The sequence below is a fragment of the Thamnophis elegans genome, chromosome 1 (assembly GCF_009769535.1).
Source record: "Thamnophis elegans isolate rThaEle1 chromosome 1, rThaEle1.pri, whole genome shotgun sequence".
Classification (NCBI taxonomy): Eukaryota; Metazoa; Chordata; class Lepidosauria; order Squamata; family Colubridae; genus Thamnophis; species Thamnophis elegans.
This window is the reverse complement of record NC_045541.1, coordinates 154,402,924-154,419,350: the sequence shown is the minus strand read 5'-3', so window position 1 is coordinate 154,419,350 and position 16,427 is coordinate 154,402,924. Positions and strand designations below refer to the sequence as shown.

General features: G+C 39.0%; 1 protein-coding gene across 1 annotated transcript in view; it reads left to right on the top strand.

Annotated features, from left to right (window-relative positions):
• The window catches only part of SLC38A6 (solute carrier family 38 member 6), a 49,826-nt gene that overhangs the window by 20,440 nt on the left and 12,959 nt on the right, over positions 1 to 16,427 (top strand). Inside the window, exons 7-11 of the mRNA XM_032235775.1 lie at positions 5,063 to 5,145; positions 5,637 to 5,695; positions 14,796 to 14,861; positions 15,418 to 15,471; positions 16,250 to 16,329. Of these exons, the coding sequence (XP_032091666.1) occupies positions 5,063 to 5,145; positions 5,637 to 5,695; positions 14,796 to 14,861; positions 15,418 to 15,471; positions 16,250 to 16,329 (342 nt within the window). The remainder of the gene's footprint in view (positions 1 to 5,062; positions 5,146 to 5,636; positions 5,696 to 14,795; positions 14,862 to 15,417; positions 15,472 to 16,249; positions 16,330 to 16,427) is intronic.

Below are 16,427 nucleotides of genomic sequence, written 5' to 3'. Positions count from 1 at the left end.
GTTGCCTTCAGGAATTGTTCCAGTTTTCCTATTTATTTTATAATCCTTCCAATTTGGCTGTGCAGCTGTGTTCACTATATCTTTACTATTAACTCAAAACCAAACACACACACACACACACACAGGAACACATATATAAACACATATATAGTGAGGGTTAGTTTTCTGACAAAATGTTCCAATGTTAAAATAGCTTGCTCTTGTTTTGAATAGGCTGTCTTTGTTCCTGCTTGTACAATTAAATAGCTGAAGGCTATCATTTGTTTGCTTTTCTAGTTTTCTGGTTTCATGAATTTGAACTTTTATCATTAAATATACTTTTTGAATGGTAAGTCAATTAAAAATATTTTAGGTGGTTTTTTTATAAAAAAGGCAAAAGCAGCAGAAGTATTTTTGTTGTCCGTCCCTGGACTGACCAAATTAATACTATATCGATGGTGGGTTGCCAATTTTTTTACTACCGGTGTGCTTGCAGAGCCTTCCGCTGCCACTACTACTGGTTTGCCTGATCTGGACTGAACTGGGAGCAACCCACCTTTGTACTATATGGTGACTCCATGTTCATGAGAAAGCCAGGCCATGAAAGGATTCCTTCCTGGGTTCCTGGAAGGAGCATCAGGGCCCAGAACTAACCTTCTCAACCCTTCTCCACCCCAAATTCTGAAAAAAAGAAATAAAAGAATGCATGATTATACAGTCTACCACAAGAAAGGAATTATCTCCCCTTGCCACATAAACAACAGAATCAAAATAAAATTGGGGAGAGTAGGTAATGCAAGCGCCTTCACCTCTCTAGTGAATGCAATCAAATGTCACCAGAACGTCACAGATAAAATAGAAGACACTGTTTTTACCGCTTGTATTTGTATAGATTTGAATAGACTGTTAGCTGCTTGATGTTGCATGCCACAAAATGGGAGGCTATATGCACTAATCAATTAGTCAATCAAATAAATAAGCAAACCTCTAAGAGGTGAACAGGTGATTCTAATATCAGTAGTCCTTCAAGAATTATGGACATGCTGCTCTGGAACAATCAAATCCTTTTCTCATTAGGGCAGTAGAAACAGTAGCAAAGGAGCTGGGTAAGGGCTTGAATTGATCAAAACAGAAGCTCAGAGCTGTCAGTTGAATGGCATTTCTCTAGATACCTTTTGCAGCAACTCATCTCTACCACAGGAGACTGAGACAGCAGCAAAAATAGCAATAGCACTTAGACTTATATACCGCTGCATAGTGCTTTATCTCTAAGTAGTTTACAGAGTCAGCATATTTCCCCCAACAATCTGGGTCCTCATTTTACCGACCTTGGAAGGATGGAAGGCTGAGTCAACCTTAACCTGGTCAGGATTGAACTCCTGGTTGTAGATAGAGTTATCCTGCAATTCTGCATTCTAACCACTGTGCCACCATAGCTCAGTACCAAGTGGCAGCTTACTCCAGCAACCAGAAAGGCTACAACTGATTCTTTTATACCTATAGAAGGGAATATCTATAGCTCAGAATTGAATTGTAGAGTCCCCAGTGCTCCCTGACCATGGTTGTTTGCTTGCAAATGTTTCATTACCTAAAACTAGGTAGCATCATCAGTTCAAGTGATGGTTTGATGGGTTTGCTGCTGTTTATATATAGTAGCTTGCCTTGCCAGTTTTGTGCCAATATAGCCTCTTCCTTGAGTTTCCTTGATTAGAATTGTTGTGGCCCACCAGCAGCCAGCAGAGCTGGCGGCAGACTCGGGCAGTGAGGAGGTTGGGGAGGAACATGGGCCAGTCCTGGAGTCTGGGGAAGGCTCTGATGAGTGCTCTACATCGGAGGCAGAGATGGGGCCAGGGCCTTCTGACAGTTATCAGCTACCTTTGGAGTTGGAGATAAGTGGGGCAGAAGAACAGCTGGAGCCTGTTCCCGATATGCGCAGAGCTGTCAGGAGAAGGGAACAATTAAGGAACAGACAATGACTCGGGAATAAAAGCACAAGTGGATGCTGAATGGCCACTCCCATAGGGAATAAATAGGAGCAAAGGGGAGTAGTGTTTGCAGGACACAATTAGTTTGTTTATTTGTGTGAAGAATTGCTTATCTGAGTTCCTGCCTCACAGAGACTCTTACCAAGTATTTCATTGTTCAGCGGAAGCTATCGGCCTGGCAACTATCCAAGGACAGATAAGGTCTGTGGTTGCAATTAAACCGTGAAAGGCTTATTGCTGAATGGGAATGCGAGGAATTCACACTAGTCAAATAAAAAAAAAAATTTTCGGGACCAGGAGTAGGTTTTGTGATTCTGTTCAGCCTAGGTCAGAACAAGAGTATTGTTTTTTCCCCCTGCTTGTTATTTGGTATTGATCCTTGCTTATCTGAATATTGGCTGCTAGAGGGGATGTATTCTAGTCTTTTTGTTTCCTTCCTAGGTTTTTATTGTCTCTTTTGAATAGTATGAATTTCCTCTATTGGCTTTCAGGGATCAGGTGAGCACATTAGGGCCAACAGTTAAATGAATAAATGGCTCTGGGGCTTGTGAGTAAGGTTTAAATGTACCATAAGAATATCAAGACAAAAATATCCTTGTACAGGTATTCAGCTCAAACAATACCAATTCTGCTGGGCAAGGCAGAAAATAGGCACAACCAGAACAATGCCCAGCCTGCTATTTGTAGTATTTTTCTTTGAGACAAGAGTCCCATTGTTACAATACTTTGATAACATAGTATCAAAGATCAAGAAAGGGAACACTAAGCTTTGGTTTTTTTATTCCCAACTCTAAATTATATCTTCCAGTAGGTGTATTGGAATACACTTAAGGTATAAGTGTGGTTTCCTAGACATTGATGATGAGCAGGTAATTAACGGTTTTGACTCCAGGTAGTGGTGGTGAGTGATTCCCTTGTGAATGTGTTCAGATGCTGGACTTAGGTGTTTAGATCTCTGCAGAAGACCTGATAATGGAATTAGCATCAGTGATGTTGCTTATAATTGAATCCTTTGTTTTATGTCATATCATTATTTTTCAGAGGTAATTGTAGCAGCCCCAAATTGGCAGAATTCGGAGTCTTCTTTAAATAGATTTATTGAAAGGGGAAACAGTTTATGTTACAGGAAACATAGTACCTGGATATGTTTATTTTAGCGTCCAACTTATTCCGGTGTTGATTAGGGTGATTTCTTGATCATCTTACTAACAAAATGTTGATGACTATTCATTTTCACAATGAAGGAAGAATATGTAGATGTTATGTGGTTGTAATATTTTGGAAACTGCCATTCTCCAAGGCTCCAAGAAACCCATTACAGAGAAATTACTTTAAGAAAATCTAAATAAATTGTAAAAAGTGTTTGAATTCATGTTCAATTCATCCTAGATAGAGACTTTCATCCAAAGAGCACAACACCAGGGATAGCAATTTGCAAGAGGTTATGGCTAAAATATTGAGAGGGGACACATGCACACAGAAATGGAATACTAGTTCTCATATTAATTCTTTGTCATGAAAATGAATAGTCAGTTCCCCTGGGCATGAATGGAAAATGGTATTCCTGGGGTCTTAACTTTAACCAAGGAGAACAGGGGAACTGGAAGCATTATTGGTGAGAGGGAATCTTGCATTTTCCCCACCATGGTAACTGTTTTAAGAATACCTCATAATAATGCTCTTGCAGTTCCATTGATTCACAAGTATTTGGGAATTCTGGCAAAAGGCATACATACAGATTTATATAGAATAAGAACTGAAGTCTAAATATTAGCCCATCTGACATTTTCAGCAGAATGTGCCAGGTCTGCTATTTGGCTGTGCCAAAAGTTACATACTGAAGAATAAACTCTTTATTGGGGAGTTTTCTATACTAGTTGGCCTGAACAACCAAAGAAATCTTTTTGGAGACATGGTGTTGAAATCCTTACCAAAACAGATTAAAAAATATTAGAGACTCAATATTTAATCATATAGGATAAATATATTATATCCCATGTATATAGGATCTAATATAATTGTCCACAGTAACTATATATTAAATTTTCATATCAGCCCGCTATTGTTTTAGAAGGATTCGTTTTTATTTATGTCCAGTATTTAGAGAAAGTTTGAGAGCATAGTTCTAACCTTGAGAGCTGCTATCGTCTCTGATTCTACTGTTTTTTCCATAACAAATATTTTTAAATTGCTGTATAAGCAAGAAGCATCTTTCTTGCTTTTGTCAACATCAGCCAAAGACTTAAGTGCTGAGAGGGCAGAATTCCCAATTGCCTAAATAACATTTTAAAAAGAGATTCTTGTTCCCATGAGCTTTAAATTTCCTTAAATTAATATATGATGGAGCAGAACTTTCACATATACCTTTTTGCAATGGATTTTTTAAATAAAAGAAATGCTTAGAAATGAAAAACAGATTGTTGCATGCCAAATCAAGGAAGGAGGGGGGGGGAATCTGGTTTCAAGGTGATAGGAGATATGTAGTGTGGTCATTTTCTAAGAAATTTGGAAACTCTATTTTAATAATATTCTTTCTCAGATAGGAGACATTTTATCCCTGCTCCATTATGTGTGTAAAATACTTTCTGCTCCAAAAGATCATGCTTGCAGTCAAATGTGGGCTTTTAATTTGGATTAGGTAAGCAACGTGCCAACACATTTTAAGTTTTGACAGCCTGCTGTGGACCCATTCACAAAATGACTATCATAGGAAATCTCCCGAGTCATAAAAGTAGGGTTTCATAAAACTAAAAAGACAAATTTGCTATTCAGGGTGCTTTTTATTATCCAAACGGTCTTTTAGTGAGGTCCAAAGCAATTGCTGAAAATAAATATGAGGCAAGAAGTTTATAGCATCCTAGTTTCTTATTTATTTGCTTTTTTACTAAACTATTTTTTAAGGTGGAAAAGAGAAACTGATAGGCATCTAGGGAAAGGATTTCTCAGGAACCAACATTATCAAAAATTGGTAGGAAGAAGTTTTTAATAGCTGTCTGTCTGCTTAGGACACAAGCACATACATCTCACTTCTTTATATTATTTTGTTAGGTGAAGTTTCCCAGACATATTGAAACTGTTTGCATTATATCTTCCAATAGTTCTTGGTATCTTGACGGAAGATTACTGTTGCTGATTACCTCAGTTTGTATCGTCTTCCCTTTAGCACTTCTTCCTAAAATTGGTGAGTAATTTTAAAGAGGATATTCCTATTGTGTAATTTACCATTGGCAATCATTTTTTCCTTTCTAATAGCAGCTTGATTGAGAGACATCAGAGAGGCTCTTAATATCAGTTTAAATAAATTAAGATAAGATTGAGCAGCGTAGATTTGTTTGCAACTTAGTTTGCCTTCCAGACTTGCCTAGTTAACTTATTAGTTAGATTCCCCAGTATTTTGTCTGCTCTACTAAAATGAAACATTTACAGAAAGACATTAAAGAGCTGCATTTACTTATTGTATGCCATTATTGGTAGAGCGGTTCTAATTCAGTGCTGCAAAGCTACATAAATGGTCTGTGACAGGCAAGTCGGAATGTTTTTAGATGGAGTTTTAAGCCCCAGACACCAAGCCCTATAATGAAAAACATACCTACAATGTGAAACTCTTTTAACCTTACATCAGGATCACTTTCCTTATAAATTGTCTCTTATTTTTACTCTTTATTTTTACAGGCTTTCTTGGCTACACAAGTAGTTTATCATTTTTCTTTATGGTGTACTTTGCTCTTGTGGTAAGTAAAAAAAAATCTAGATCATAGCTTATGTTTTCTTTTGATGGATTTCAGAATTCCTTTGAAACAGATGTCTGTCTTTAAAAAATTTGTCTTTAAAATCAAAGTGTTCCTTCTCCTGTCTTGTATATGCAGTGTGTGTTTTTCCTTGTGTGTGGGTAAGTTTTTTGGCTTAAAAAAAATCAGGACTTTGAAAAAAACACCATTGTTAATTTTTTGGACTGTAAAATGCAGTACAGTTGTATTTGTTTTTGCTGACAGGGCAATGAAAAATATTAGTCTGCGTGGGATGGAATTTTTCATCCTTACTTCCAACCACCATTTACTGCAACTCGTGCAGAAGAAAATGTCATCTTTTCCAAGTAAATTGAATTTACATCCTAGTTCAATAACACAAAGCACAAGAAGCAGCAAAACTCTTCTGAGAAATTTAACATCCATATTAATATATCAAGGTCTTATTCTTTCAGACGGAAAGAAATACTTTCTCCCTATTCTGTCTCTGTGTCAAGTATGTCATTCAGTGCTGATGTTTACATTCAATGCTGCTTTTGTGATCTATGGAAAACACTAAGGGTGTCTGCATTTGTTTTAGATTTGCTTCTACTGTGGTTTCTGCTACAGTAAAGAATATATAGAAATGGATACATTTCAGGATTAGTTCAGACATGAATTATCTTCAAAACCAACATCTGTATGTGCAGGGGTCACAAATGTGTATTCAAGCAATTGATATAATTTAAAAATTCCAGCATATGCTGGCAACAATGGCATCATTTATATCTTGGGGATATTTATTTATTTAATGGAATTTATATACCACCCATCTCATGTAAGTGACTCAGGGTAGTTACACAAATAAAAACCATGAAAAGTGACATACAGTAGTTCAAAACAGTATTAAAAAACAGAGTTTAAAAGATAAGAGTTAAAGTTCAAAAAGCAGAGGGAGTGCTCTTAAGACAACCTCCATGGATTGCATGGGAGAATGGGTCTCACCTCAGCTCTGGTGGCAAGATATTCCATAGGGTATGGGCAACAGCAGAGAAGGCTCTTTTCCTAGCCCTGCCAGCCCAAATTGTTTAGTGTTAAGGTCTTTAGAGATTCTGTGTGCATTGGCCAGGTTGAGAAGCAATCTTTTGAAGTGGTGCATCATTGCCTCTTTCAGTGTGACATCACCGTCTCCTTTAAGGAAGAGTTCGCTACCTTTTACATCCAATCCCTTGTTCTCTGTCTGGCAAAACTTAATCCCCTAGGACCGGAATGGCGAACCTATGGCACGTGTGCCACAGATGGCAAGCGGAGCCATTTGTCGGGGCATGCGAGGCGCTGCCCAAGTCATTTCCGGTTTGCTCGTATGGTCTTTTTTTTCCCCCTCTGGAGGCTTCAGGGACCTTCAGGAGGCTTCCCTGAAGCTTCAGGAGCTCTTAAAATGACTCTCCAAGCAAACCGGAAGTGACTTTGGGAGGGCGAAAAAAGCATGCAAAAAATGGGGGGGGGGGAACGCCTGTAGCTCATGCATGCACACTGGGGGGTTTGTCTCAGTGCATTATGTGTGCGGCACACCTGTGCATGACCCCCCTGCGCTCCCCCCACTTATGGCACGCGAGGCAAAAAAGTTTTGCCATCGCTGCCCTAGGAGTATAGTCGAGAGATGTTGGATCTCATTCATCATAGAATCCCATCCATGTCCTCGAGAGTTCACAGTTTCAGAAAAATCTCAATGATCTCACAAGGTATGACCACTATCATCTCATGAGATTTTGTCTATCAGGTTTCTGAATATGAATAAATGCAAGCAATTGTATTGGCAGAATGCCGAGCAAAAAGGAAAGCTAGTTAAAAAAAAGAAAGAACCCCATTTGGGTATGTGTAGTGAACGAGGAGAAAAGAAATTTTCTAATATGTTACATTATAAGGGATAGTTTTAATTAGATGAACTTTGTTCCTTTTTTCTTTTGGGTCAAGGTCCTCTTTTTCTTAGGCTATTTTAATGGCCCCCTGCATGAACCCATTACACGCTGTCAAAATTACAGATGCTTCCATAATCCAAAAAGGTTGAGTACCTTCTATTCAATTGAAAGGGAATCTAAGAGCTAAATCTAATATGTTAATGTGAATAAGGGCTAGTGAACAGATCTGATCCCTTTCCCTTCCACTATCATGTACATGCAGGAATATCACTGCACAATGTTCCTTCTTGGTAGGTTATCCCACCTTATCTGAGATACTGTACTTCTAAAACAAGCAGCACTCAAAGAAATGATTAGAAACAACCCTCCCCCCCCCCCAATCTCTTTTCTTTGGAGTAGTTAACTCATGGGCCTAGGTAAGATTACTACTGGGCTGTTAGTAACAGGTTATCTCTTTAACTATTTTATTTTAGTGCAAAGATTGGCTTTCAGTGGCTCATGTTCATCACTAGAATAATAATTGAGTATCATGCACGCTTATGCTGTTTTAATTTTCAAAGTCATATTGACATGTAAAGAAAACTAGAAGAGGAAATCAAACAGGTACAAATAAAACAGAGCAGAGAGATAATAGTTCTTTATATGTGTGTAAATTTATTTTATATATTTCATTATGCCCCCATCACCCCTATTTTCTTTTAAATGGTTGCTCTTTGACCTAGGATAGATTGATGGAGGAAGAGATTGAAACAAATGAAACAGTAATAGCAGCCATGCTTAAACTTTATTATTCCCTTTCTGCCTTCCACCTGAGCAGGCATGCTTTGCTGAAGTTTGATGCTTTCCCTGCAGAATAATAAGCAGTGCCCCTTGACTCTCTTGGCTTGTGTTGACTTGCAGGCAGGCCCTACTTTTTTTCCTGTGTTTTTACAAAGATAAAAATCACATAAAGGCTGTCCTGCAAAAATGCCATCCAGAGTGCAAGACAGCCAGTCCATTAAGGAATTGAACCATAGGATAAAAATCAGACTTCAAAGCTGTCAAAACCTCTCCCTAAGGGCAGCATCTTTCAAGATTTCCAAAATATTTTTGCCAAGTCTAGGAGATGATAATCTTCTGCAAGCTCAGCAACCTCCTGTGAGCTAAACTGCCTTTCATTAATACCTACTTGGGCTTACCTGCATCCAGTATGTCTCAGTTCCTTGGCAGGTCCAGTGACAAATCACTATTCACCGTCCTGTCTGTTGTATAAGGATTTTAACCAGGTAATCTGAGAGGCAAGTGACCTGTGTACACTGTATCTAAATGATGTCTTCAGATTATGCATCATGTTCATAGGTACTTTTGTTGTAATACACATTTTACTTGATTCTGGTTTGTTTGCCAAGTTCTATTCCCAAGTAAAAGTCCCAGTTGTTTAATGCTTTCATGTGGGCTTGATAACACTATATGGTTTAGGTTTAGGTTTCGTTTTATTTATATGCCGCCTTATTCCCAGCGGGACTCAAGGCGGCGCACAAACCCAAGGGGGGAAGGGAAACACAAAAACTACAAATACAAGCATTTAAAAATAACCAACAGACACACAAATCGAGAGGGGAAGGGAACTCATCAACCCCAGGCCTGCCGGCACAGCCAGGTTTTAACGGCTTTTCGGAAGGCCTGGAGAGAGGTGAGGGTCCGAATCTCTGCGGGGAGTTCGTTCCAAAGGGCCGGAGCTGCCACAGAGAAGGCCCTCCCCCGGGTAGTAGCCAGATGGCATTGGCTGGTAGACGGAACCTGGAGGAGGCCAGCCCTGTGTGATCTAATGGGTCTTTGGGAGGTAATTGGCAGCAGGCGGTCTCTCACTGCATAACTGATGACTAGTCAGGGATTATTCAAAACAATTATTCTCTGCATTTAATAGGAAAGAAATCTCACTAATTGTTGTTGTCACTGGGGGTTATTTTGATAGTTGTTTGGTATTTTGCTCTTCTGGTCAGCTGCACTTTGATATGTTGCTTTTGGGTTGCAACCAGTCCAGAATCTTTGGAAATCTGATTGAGAATATAATAAAATAAAATATGTAGTCAAAATATGCCCAGCAAACAATTTTGAAGAGGGGAGAACATTAAGGCAAGCAACAAAAATATGTAAACGTATTTCAAAGAAGTAAATAACCAGAGACGTTGCTTGGCTGTTGAATAACAGTGGGATTTAAGAAGTGGAGGAAAATAACATTGGATTGTATGAATTCTTCATCCCTCTTTTCACTACTGAAGATGCAGGCCAGATACTGTGTCTGAACTGCATTTTTCAGGAGAGGGATAAATAAACTAGGTAAGGTAACGAGATAAATGCAATCAACAAATTAGAAACAAATAAATCCTTGGTTCCAGATGGTATCAATCAGGAGGCTGCTTAAAAATTAAAATGTGAAATTGCCAGGTTTTTTTTTTTTAAAGAAATAGGCAATTTTTCTTTAAGAACAGCATTTGCTGCCAAAGACAGGAAGAAAGCCAACAAGACTCCAATGTTTAAAAAGGCATTGATGAGAAATATAGAAAATCATAGTCAAATTAGTTTATTCATTCCAGGTAAAACGGTAAAAAGCATTACCAAAGAAAAATAATTTATAGCTTCTTTTCAGCAACTTATGTTATTCTAACATGGCTTCTGCAGGAATAAATCTCATCTTTGTAAGTACAGGGTAATCCAAATACATCTTGGCACCTGAATAACCTTTCAAGGTCTTTTATTGTTACTCTGCCAAGTGCTTGTCTATTGCATATTCCTTAACTGCTGATTCCTTTATTTTTGATAAACAATATTAAAAGATCGAATCTACTCACTATTTCAATATTTTCATTGTCGGTTCTAAAGCCAGTTGCTATACCTGGTCTCATTAGTTTGGTCTTAATTATAATTGTAGTCCTGTGTTTCTTTTTCTAACTGCACTGTCATGTGGTATGGACAGGGATGGCCTGGAGGGTCCCAGGACTACGAAGGAAATGGGGAAAATGGGGTAGGGAAAGGCTGAGTCTCAAAGGACCTCGGCCTGGCTGGAGCAGTAGGTCAAAGCCCCAGGCTCCCATGTTCATTGGGCTTGGAGGGGGAGCACTCTATGACAAAGTGCTAACTTCTAGTAGTACAGGTGATCTCTAGTGTTAGCTTAGTCGGTGTTGGTTGGGGGACAGAGATCGACCCCTAGGCCCCTAACATATGGGGTGCCGCAGGGGTCGGTCTTGTCCCCCTTACTATTTAACATCTACATGAAACCGCTGGGCGAGATCATTCGGAGGCATGGGATAAGATACCATCAATACGCGGACGATACGCAGCTGTATCTGTCCGCCCCATGCCAACTCAATGAAGCGGTGGACGTGATGAACCAGGGTCTTGAGGCCGTCAGGGACTGGATGAGGGCAAACAAGCTTGTACTCAACCCCGAAAAGACCGAGTGGCTGTTGTGTTTCCCTCCCAATAATTTGGCTTGTGTTCCATCGCTCAGGCTGGGGGGCCAAACATTACACCCCTCAGACAGGGTTCGCAACTTGGGAGTCCTCCTGGACCCACAGCTGACCTTTGATTACCATCTGTCGGCTGTGACCAGGGGGGCATTTGCCCAGGTTCGCCTGGTGCGCCAGTTGCGACCCTACCTGAACCGGGAGGCTCTCACAACAGTCACTCGTGCCCTTGTGACCTCTAGGCTGGAATACTGCAACGTGCTCTACATGGGGCTGCCCTTGAAGAGCATCCGGCGACTTCAGCTAGTTCAGAATGCGGCCGCGCGAGTGATCATGGGCGCACCTCGGTTCGCCCACATAACACCTATCCTCCGCCAGCTGCACTGGCTACCTGTTGATCTCCGGGTGCGCTTCAAGGTGCTTCTTACTACCTATAAAGCCCTTCATGGTAGTGGATCTGCGTACTTGAGAGACCGCCTCCTGCCAATTACCTCCTCTCGACCCATCAGATCTCACAGATTAGGCCTCCTCCGAGTGCCATCTGCCAGCCAGTGCCGGCTAGCAACTACGCGGAGGAGACCCTTTTCAGTAGCAGCTCCGACCCTCTGGAACGATCTCCCCGTGGAGATTCGTACCCTCACCACCCTTCAGACCTTCCGCACAGCCCTCAAGATCTGGCTATCCCGTCAGGCCTGGGGGTAAAGAGTATAATCCGCCCCCACCCGAATGTTGAATGAATGTTGCTCGATTTTAATTATACATTGTGTTATATGTCATTATATGTTCCCCCTCCCATATAAGTTGTTAGCCGCCCTGAGTCCCCTCAGGGAAAAGGGCGGCCTATAAATAAACTTATTCTAATTCTAATTCTAGCTTTGTTTGTAAGGAAAAGGTTTCACATGAAGCTGAAAATGTTTGTACATTTTAAACTCTCTCTCTCTCTCTCTCTCTCTCTCTCTCTCTCTCTCTCTCTCTCGTTAATTAAAGTAAGTAAATGCTAAAGTTAAATTTTCAGAGATCTATGAAATCCAATTACAATTCTCTGACCTATCTTTTTGTCTTGAAAAGATAAAGTATCGTGATACCTGCTGTACTTTAGTTTGCATATCATTTTCTTGCTATCTCAAGTACAAACCCTTTAATATGTTCCAGGAATCCAAAATCTGACCTGGGCATATGGAAGCAATATTTTTATAGTACTATAATTTTCTCCTTTTGGTTTTTTTGGGCAAAGTGTCTGCTCAGGTTATTGCCTGTAAGGACAAATGTTAATATTGGCTACAGATTTGGGCTTGGACCCAAGAAATGAAATTCTGCCTCAGCTAGAGACTCCCTGGGTGATCTTGATCTGTTTTCCTTCTTTTTTATCATTATTAATAGCTTGCCTCATAGGGATATTATGAGAATGAGTGATCTGAGGAAAGAAAACTATTCTCTGAAACTGCTCTAAAATGGTGATCTAAGAATAATGAATGGAGTATGGAATTTTATCCTATAATGGAACATTTTTTTCAGTTTTCCAGTATTCAGTTCTCTCTCTCTCTCCTTCCCTGCCTCTGACTCCTTCCCCCCCCCCCCCCCTGCCTTCCAGCTTTGGGTAAGCAACCATTAGAGATTCTTTGACATTACAGGAATTTATTAAGCTTTCTTGGTACGCTTCCTTTGCAATTCTTAACAAAACTTCCCAGTCTATTATGCTCTAAAAGTACAAGCTGTTATTATTTATTAAATTTATATGCTTTCCATCACCCCGATAAGGCGACTCTGACTTGACAAATGACTGATCTCTTTCAAATCAGTCAATGTAGTATAATTACTCTAAAATAATAAAATGTAGTGTTGTTCTATTTATGTCTCAGCGTTTATTGTGATCTTTGATTTGCTTGTTCAATAATTTCAGTTAGCTGGAATCTAGTTCTTAAACATCCGATGGATAGTAAATAGAATTTTGGATTTATAGCATTTCAGAGGGTCAAGGTTCACTTGACAAATTGCTCTTCTATGAGAAAATGTCTTTACCTATAGAAATATCGCATTCAGCATCCTTAATGACACGTTTGGTTTTTGTGCTTAGGAATTGATTATATAGAATAGCACATACAAGTCATCACTGCTTATCATGGTACAGTCCAGGAATATGTTCTTTTTACACTGGTTTTGAGTAGGCTTTTGATCAGAAAGAACTCCTCTATTATTATAATAGAATAACAGAGTTGAAAGGGACCTAGATCTTCTAGTCCAATCCCTGTTCAGGCAGGAAACCCTACTCCATTTCAGACAAATGGTTGTCCAACCTTTTCTTAAAAAATTCCATGTTGGAGCATTCACACCTTCTGGAGGCAAGTTGTTCCACTGATTAATTGTTCTAACTTTCAGGAAATTTCTCTTAGTTCTAGGTTGCTTCTCTCCTTGATTAGTTTCCACCCATTGCTTCTTGTCCTGCCTTCAGGTGCTTTGGAGAGTAGCTTGATTCCCTCTTCTTTGTGGCAACCCCTGAGATATTGGAAGATTGCTATCATGTCACTTCTTTTCATTAAACTAGACATGCCCAATTCCAGCAACCATTATATAATTTTTGGTTTATGCTGTTGGGCAGTGATAGGAAGGCATACATTTGTATTATACAAATAAAATGTATTGACTCTTATCTATACATTAACATAGGTTCAGCCAACTGCAAGACTGTTAAAAGTGAAAGGAACTCTTCCCTTATTTAGTTTCTTCTTCATCAGAATGCTTTAAGAGAGTTAATAGTGCTCAAAATTAGGTGGGCAATAAGAGGAAATTCACAAACATGCAGACTTAACTATATTCACTTATCTGGATAGAAACCATTTGCCACTGTGCAGAACACTATTGGATTGATGTTGATTATTGTAGGCAATATTTACCTTTTTGGATATCATTCCCCACTATTTGGTACTTTTAAGGAAAAGCTAGAAACAAAAATCAGTGTCCTGTAGCTTGGTCTCACACATATTGCCCGTTGGGAGATAACATTTGAGATATTACTTTCAGGAGCTTGTCTGAACATCCCAAAGGTGCTTTTCAAGAGGCAACTGGACTTTTTGGTTTTTCTTTTGTGACCTTCTCAATCTGTTTTTGAGCATAAGGGCTTTGTTTAGGTATTATTTCCCATCATTTTTACTTACTCTATCACTGTGATAGCAAACCTATGGCACGTGTGCCCAAAGTGTCACGCCAAACCATGTCGCCTGGCATGCATGGCCTTGCCTGTTTGTCATCCAGGTTTCTGGCATGCATGCAAGTGTGACAATCAGCTTTTGTTTGTGTGCACAGCAGCACGCCGGCCGAAGTTTGGCTTTTCCGGAGCGGGATGCCTTCACACATGCGGTAATGCCGAAAACCGGCCTGCACATGTGGGCCAGCTGATCGTTGAGCGCGCATGTGCACTAGAACCCACAAGTTCAGCTCTTCTGAAGTGCGGTCCCGACGAGAACATGCGTGAGCGTTGTTTCCGCGTGATCTTTTCATCATCACTGCTCTGTCAAATCACAAGTGTTCCAGTGCCAAAGGAAATTCTGCATGAGTAAACTAGTAGTTTTAAAAATAACAGACTTAAATTACAATGGGGTTCTCCAGATATGTTGATCTGCTATTCTCATCATTGCTCATTACAATATCTAATAACTATGCTGATTAGATGATAAGCATTAGTTTTTGATTGGATGCAGTAAGGTCATTGCTAACTGAACTCTTACTTTCTTCTTCTTTTTATAGATAATAATTAAAAAGTGGTCAATTCCTTGTCCTCTGCCACTAAACTTTGCTACAGGATTCTCCCAGGTATATAAACTACTTTAAATCTGAAATTTATTGTTGTTGAATTTTCTGCAGGGCTTTTATTTCAAGGCCACCAAGTGTTGCACAGCAAAATGATTACTTGAACAATAATTTATAGTACCTTGAAATAGAACAGATGGTTTGCTGAACTACAGATATAGTATATATTACTGTATCACTAGAAGTGCACAATGCAAGATTATAGGTTTTACATACAACATACCTATGTCTTTTCCTCATTAATTTATGCAGATGCATTGGACTACAAGGAAACAGATTCTGGAAAGGAACTATCCATCTGGAATAATTTATCACTGAATAAGGGTGACTCCCCCACCAAAAATATATATATATATCTTAAACCATTTCTGTTTTGTTGGTAGTTGCAGTAGGCTACTACATGGTTTTGAAAGTAATTGAGGATTACTTTAAAATGATTAGTATAAATGTGGCCTTCATTAAATCGCCTTTGTAAGATCACTGGTAGGAATTTGAAATAGTTTTTAAATTATGTAATTTGAACCGAACTGAGGTACTTTTTGGGTTTTGTTTTACATAGGTTTCAAACTCTACTGGGGACTGTAATGCACAACTGTTTAATTTCTCCAAAGAGGTAATCTAAAATATTTTAACTGTTTAAAATAGTTTACAAAAATGTATTGAAGCATTAGAATTACTGATAGAAGAAAATATTTGTATCTCATGAAATGTGTGATTTATTAGAATTATGAGATTGGAATTAGCATTAGAATTATCCAGAGATTCTCAGTATGACTGTCTTTGTGAAGTCTGAAGTCTCCAGTGGAGAACCTATTTAATGTCAGCTAGCTCTCCCTTCCTCCTAATCTTTTACACTCATAAAGCATTCTAGTTTATTTTTTAAATGGATGCTTTGCAAGCTATAAAGCCTTCACCACAATTATTATTTCCAATAATGTCTTTGAGTCCTGGATGAACTCTGAAAGTTTTCTTAGAAAATAAAAATTGTGGGAAACTGCAGCCCAGTATTTTGGTTGAAGCTGTATTCACCTGCCCAGAAAAAAATAAAAATAAAACATAGATAATAGGGCACACAGAGCAACACACTGCCCCACAACATTTTGTTAAATGGGTTTTTTAACTCATTACATTTGCCATCCAGCCATGTTATGTATATATATGGGGTGTGTGTGTGTGTGTGAGAGAGAGGAAGGGAGGGAGGGAGGGAGAAAGAAAGGCAACACATATTTCTGTCTTTCACAAACATATTCAAGGCAGCCAAAACCCCATAGTAAAACATAGTGGAACCAATACAACTTAATTGTTGACATTTTTTTTCCAAGTGTTTAAAAATAAGTTTCAAACATTTACAGACTTTATTTCAACACTGTTTTGGTTTCTTTTTTTATTAGACTGCTTATGCCATTCCAACTATGGCTTTCTCATTTCTCTGCCATACATCAGTACTGCCAATTTATTGTGAGCTCCAAAGGTAACATTTAATTTGTAAGTGCAAACCTTTAAAAAAACAGAAGTAGAAGTATTGAAATTTGGAAGATTTATTTCCTTTTTAATCTAGTGTGGATGATA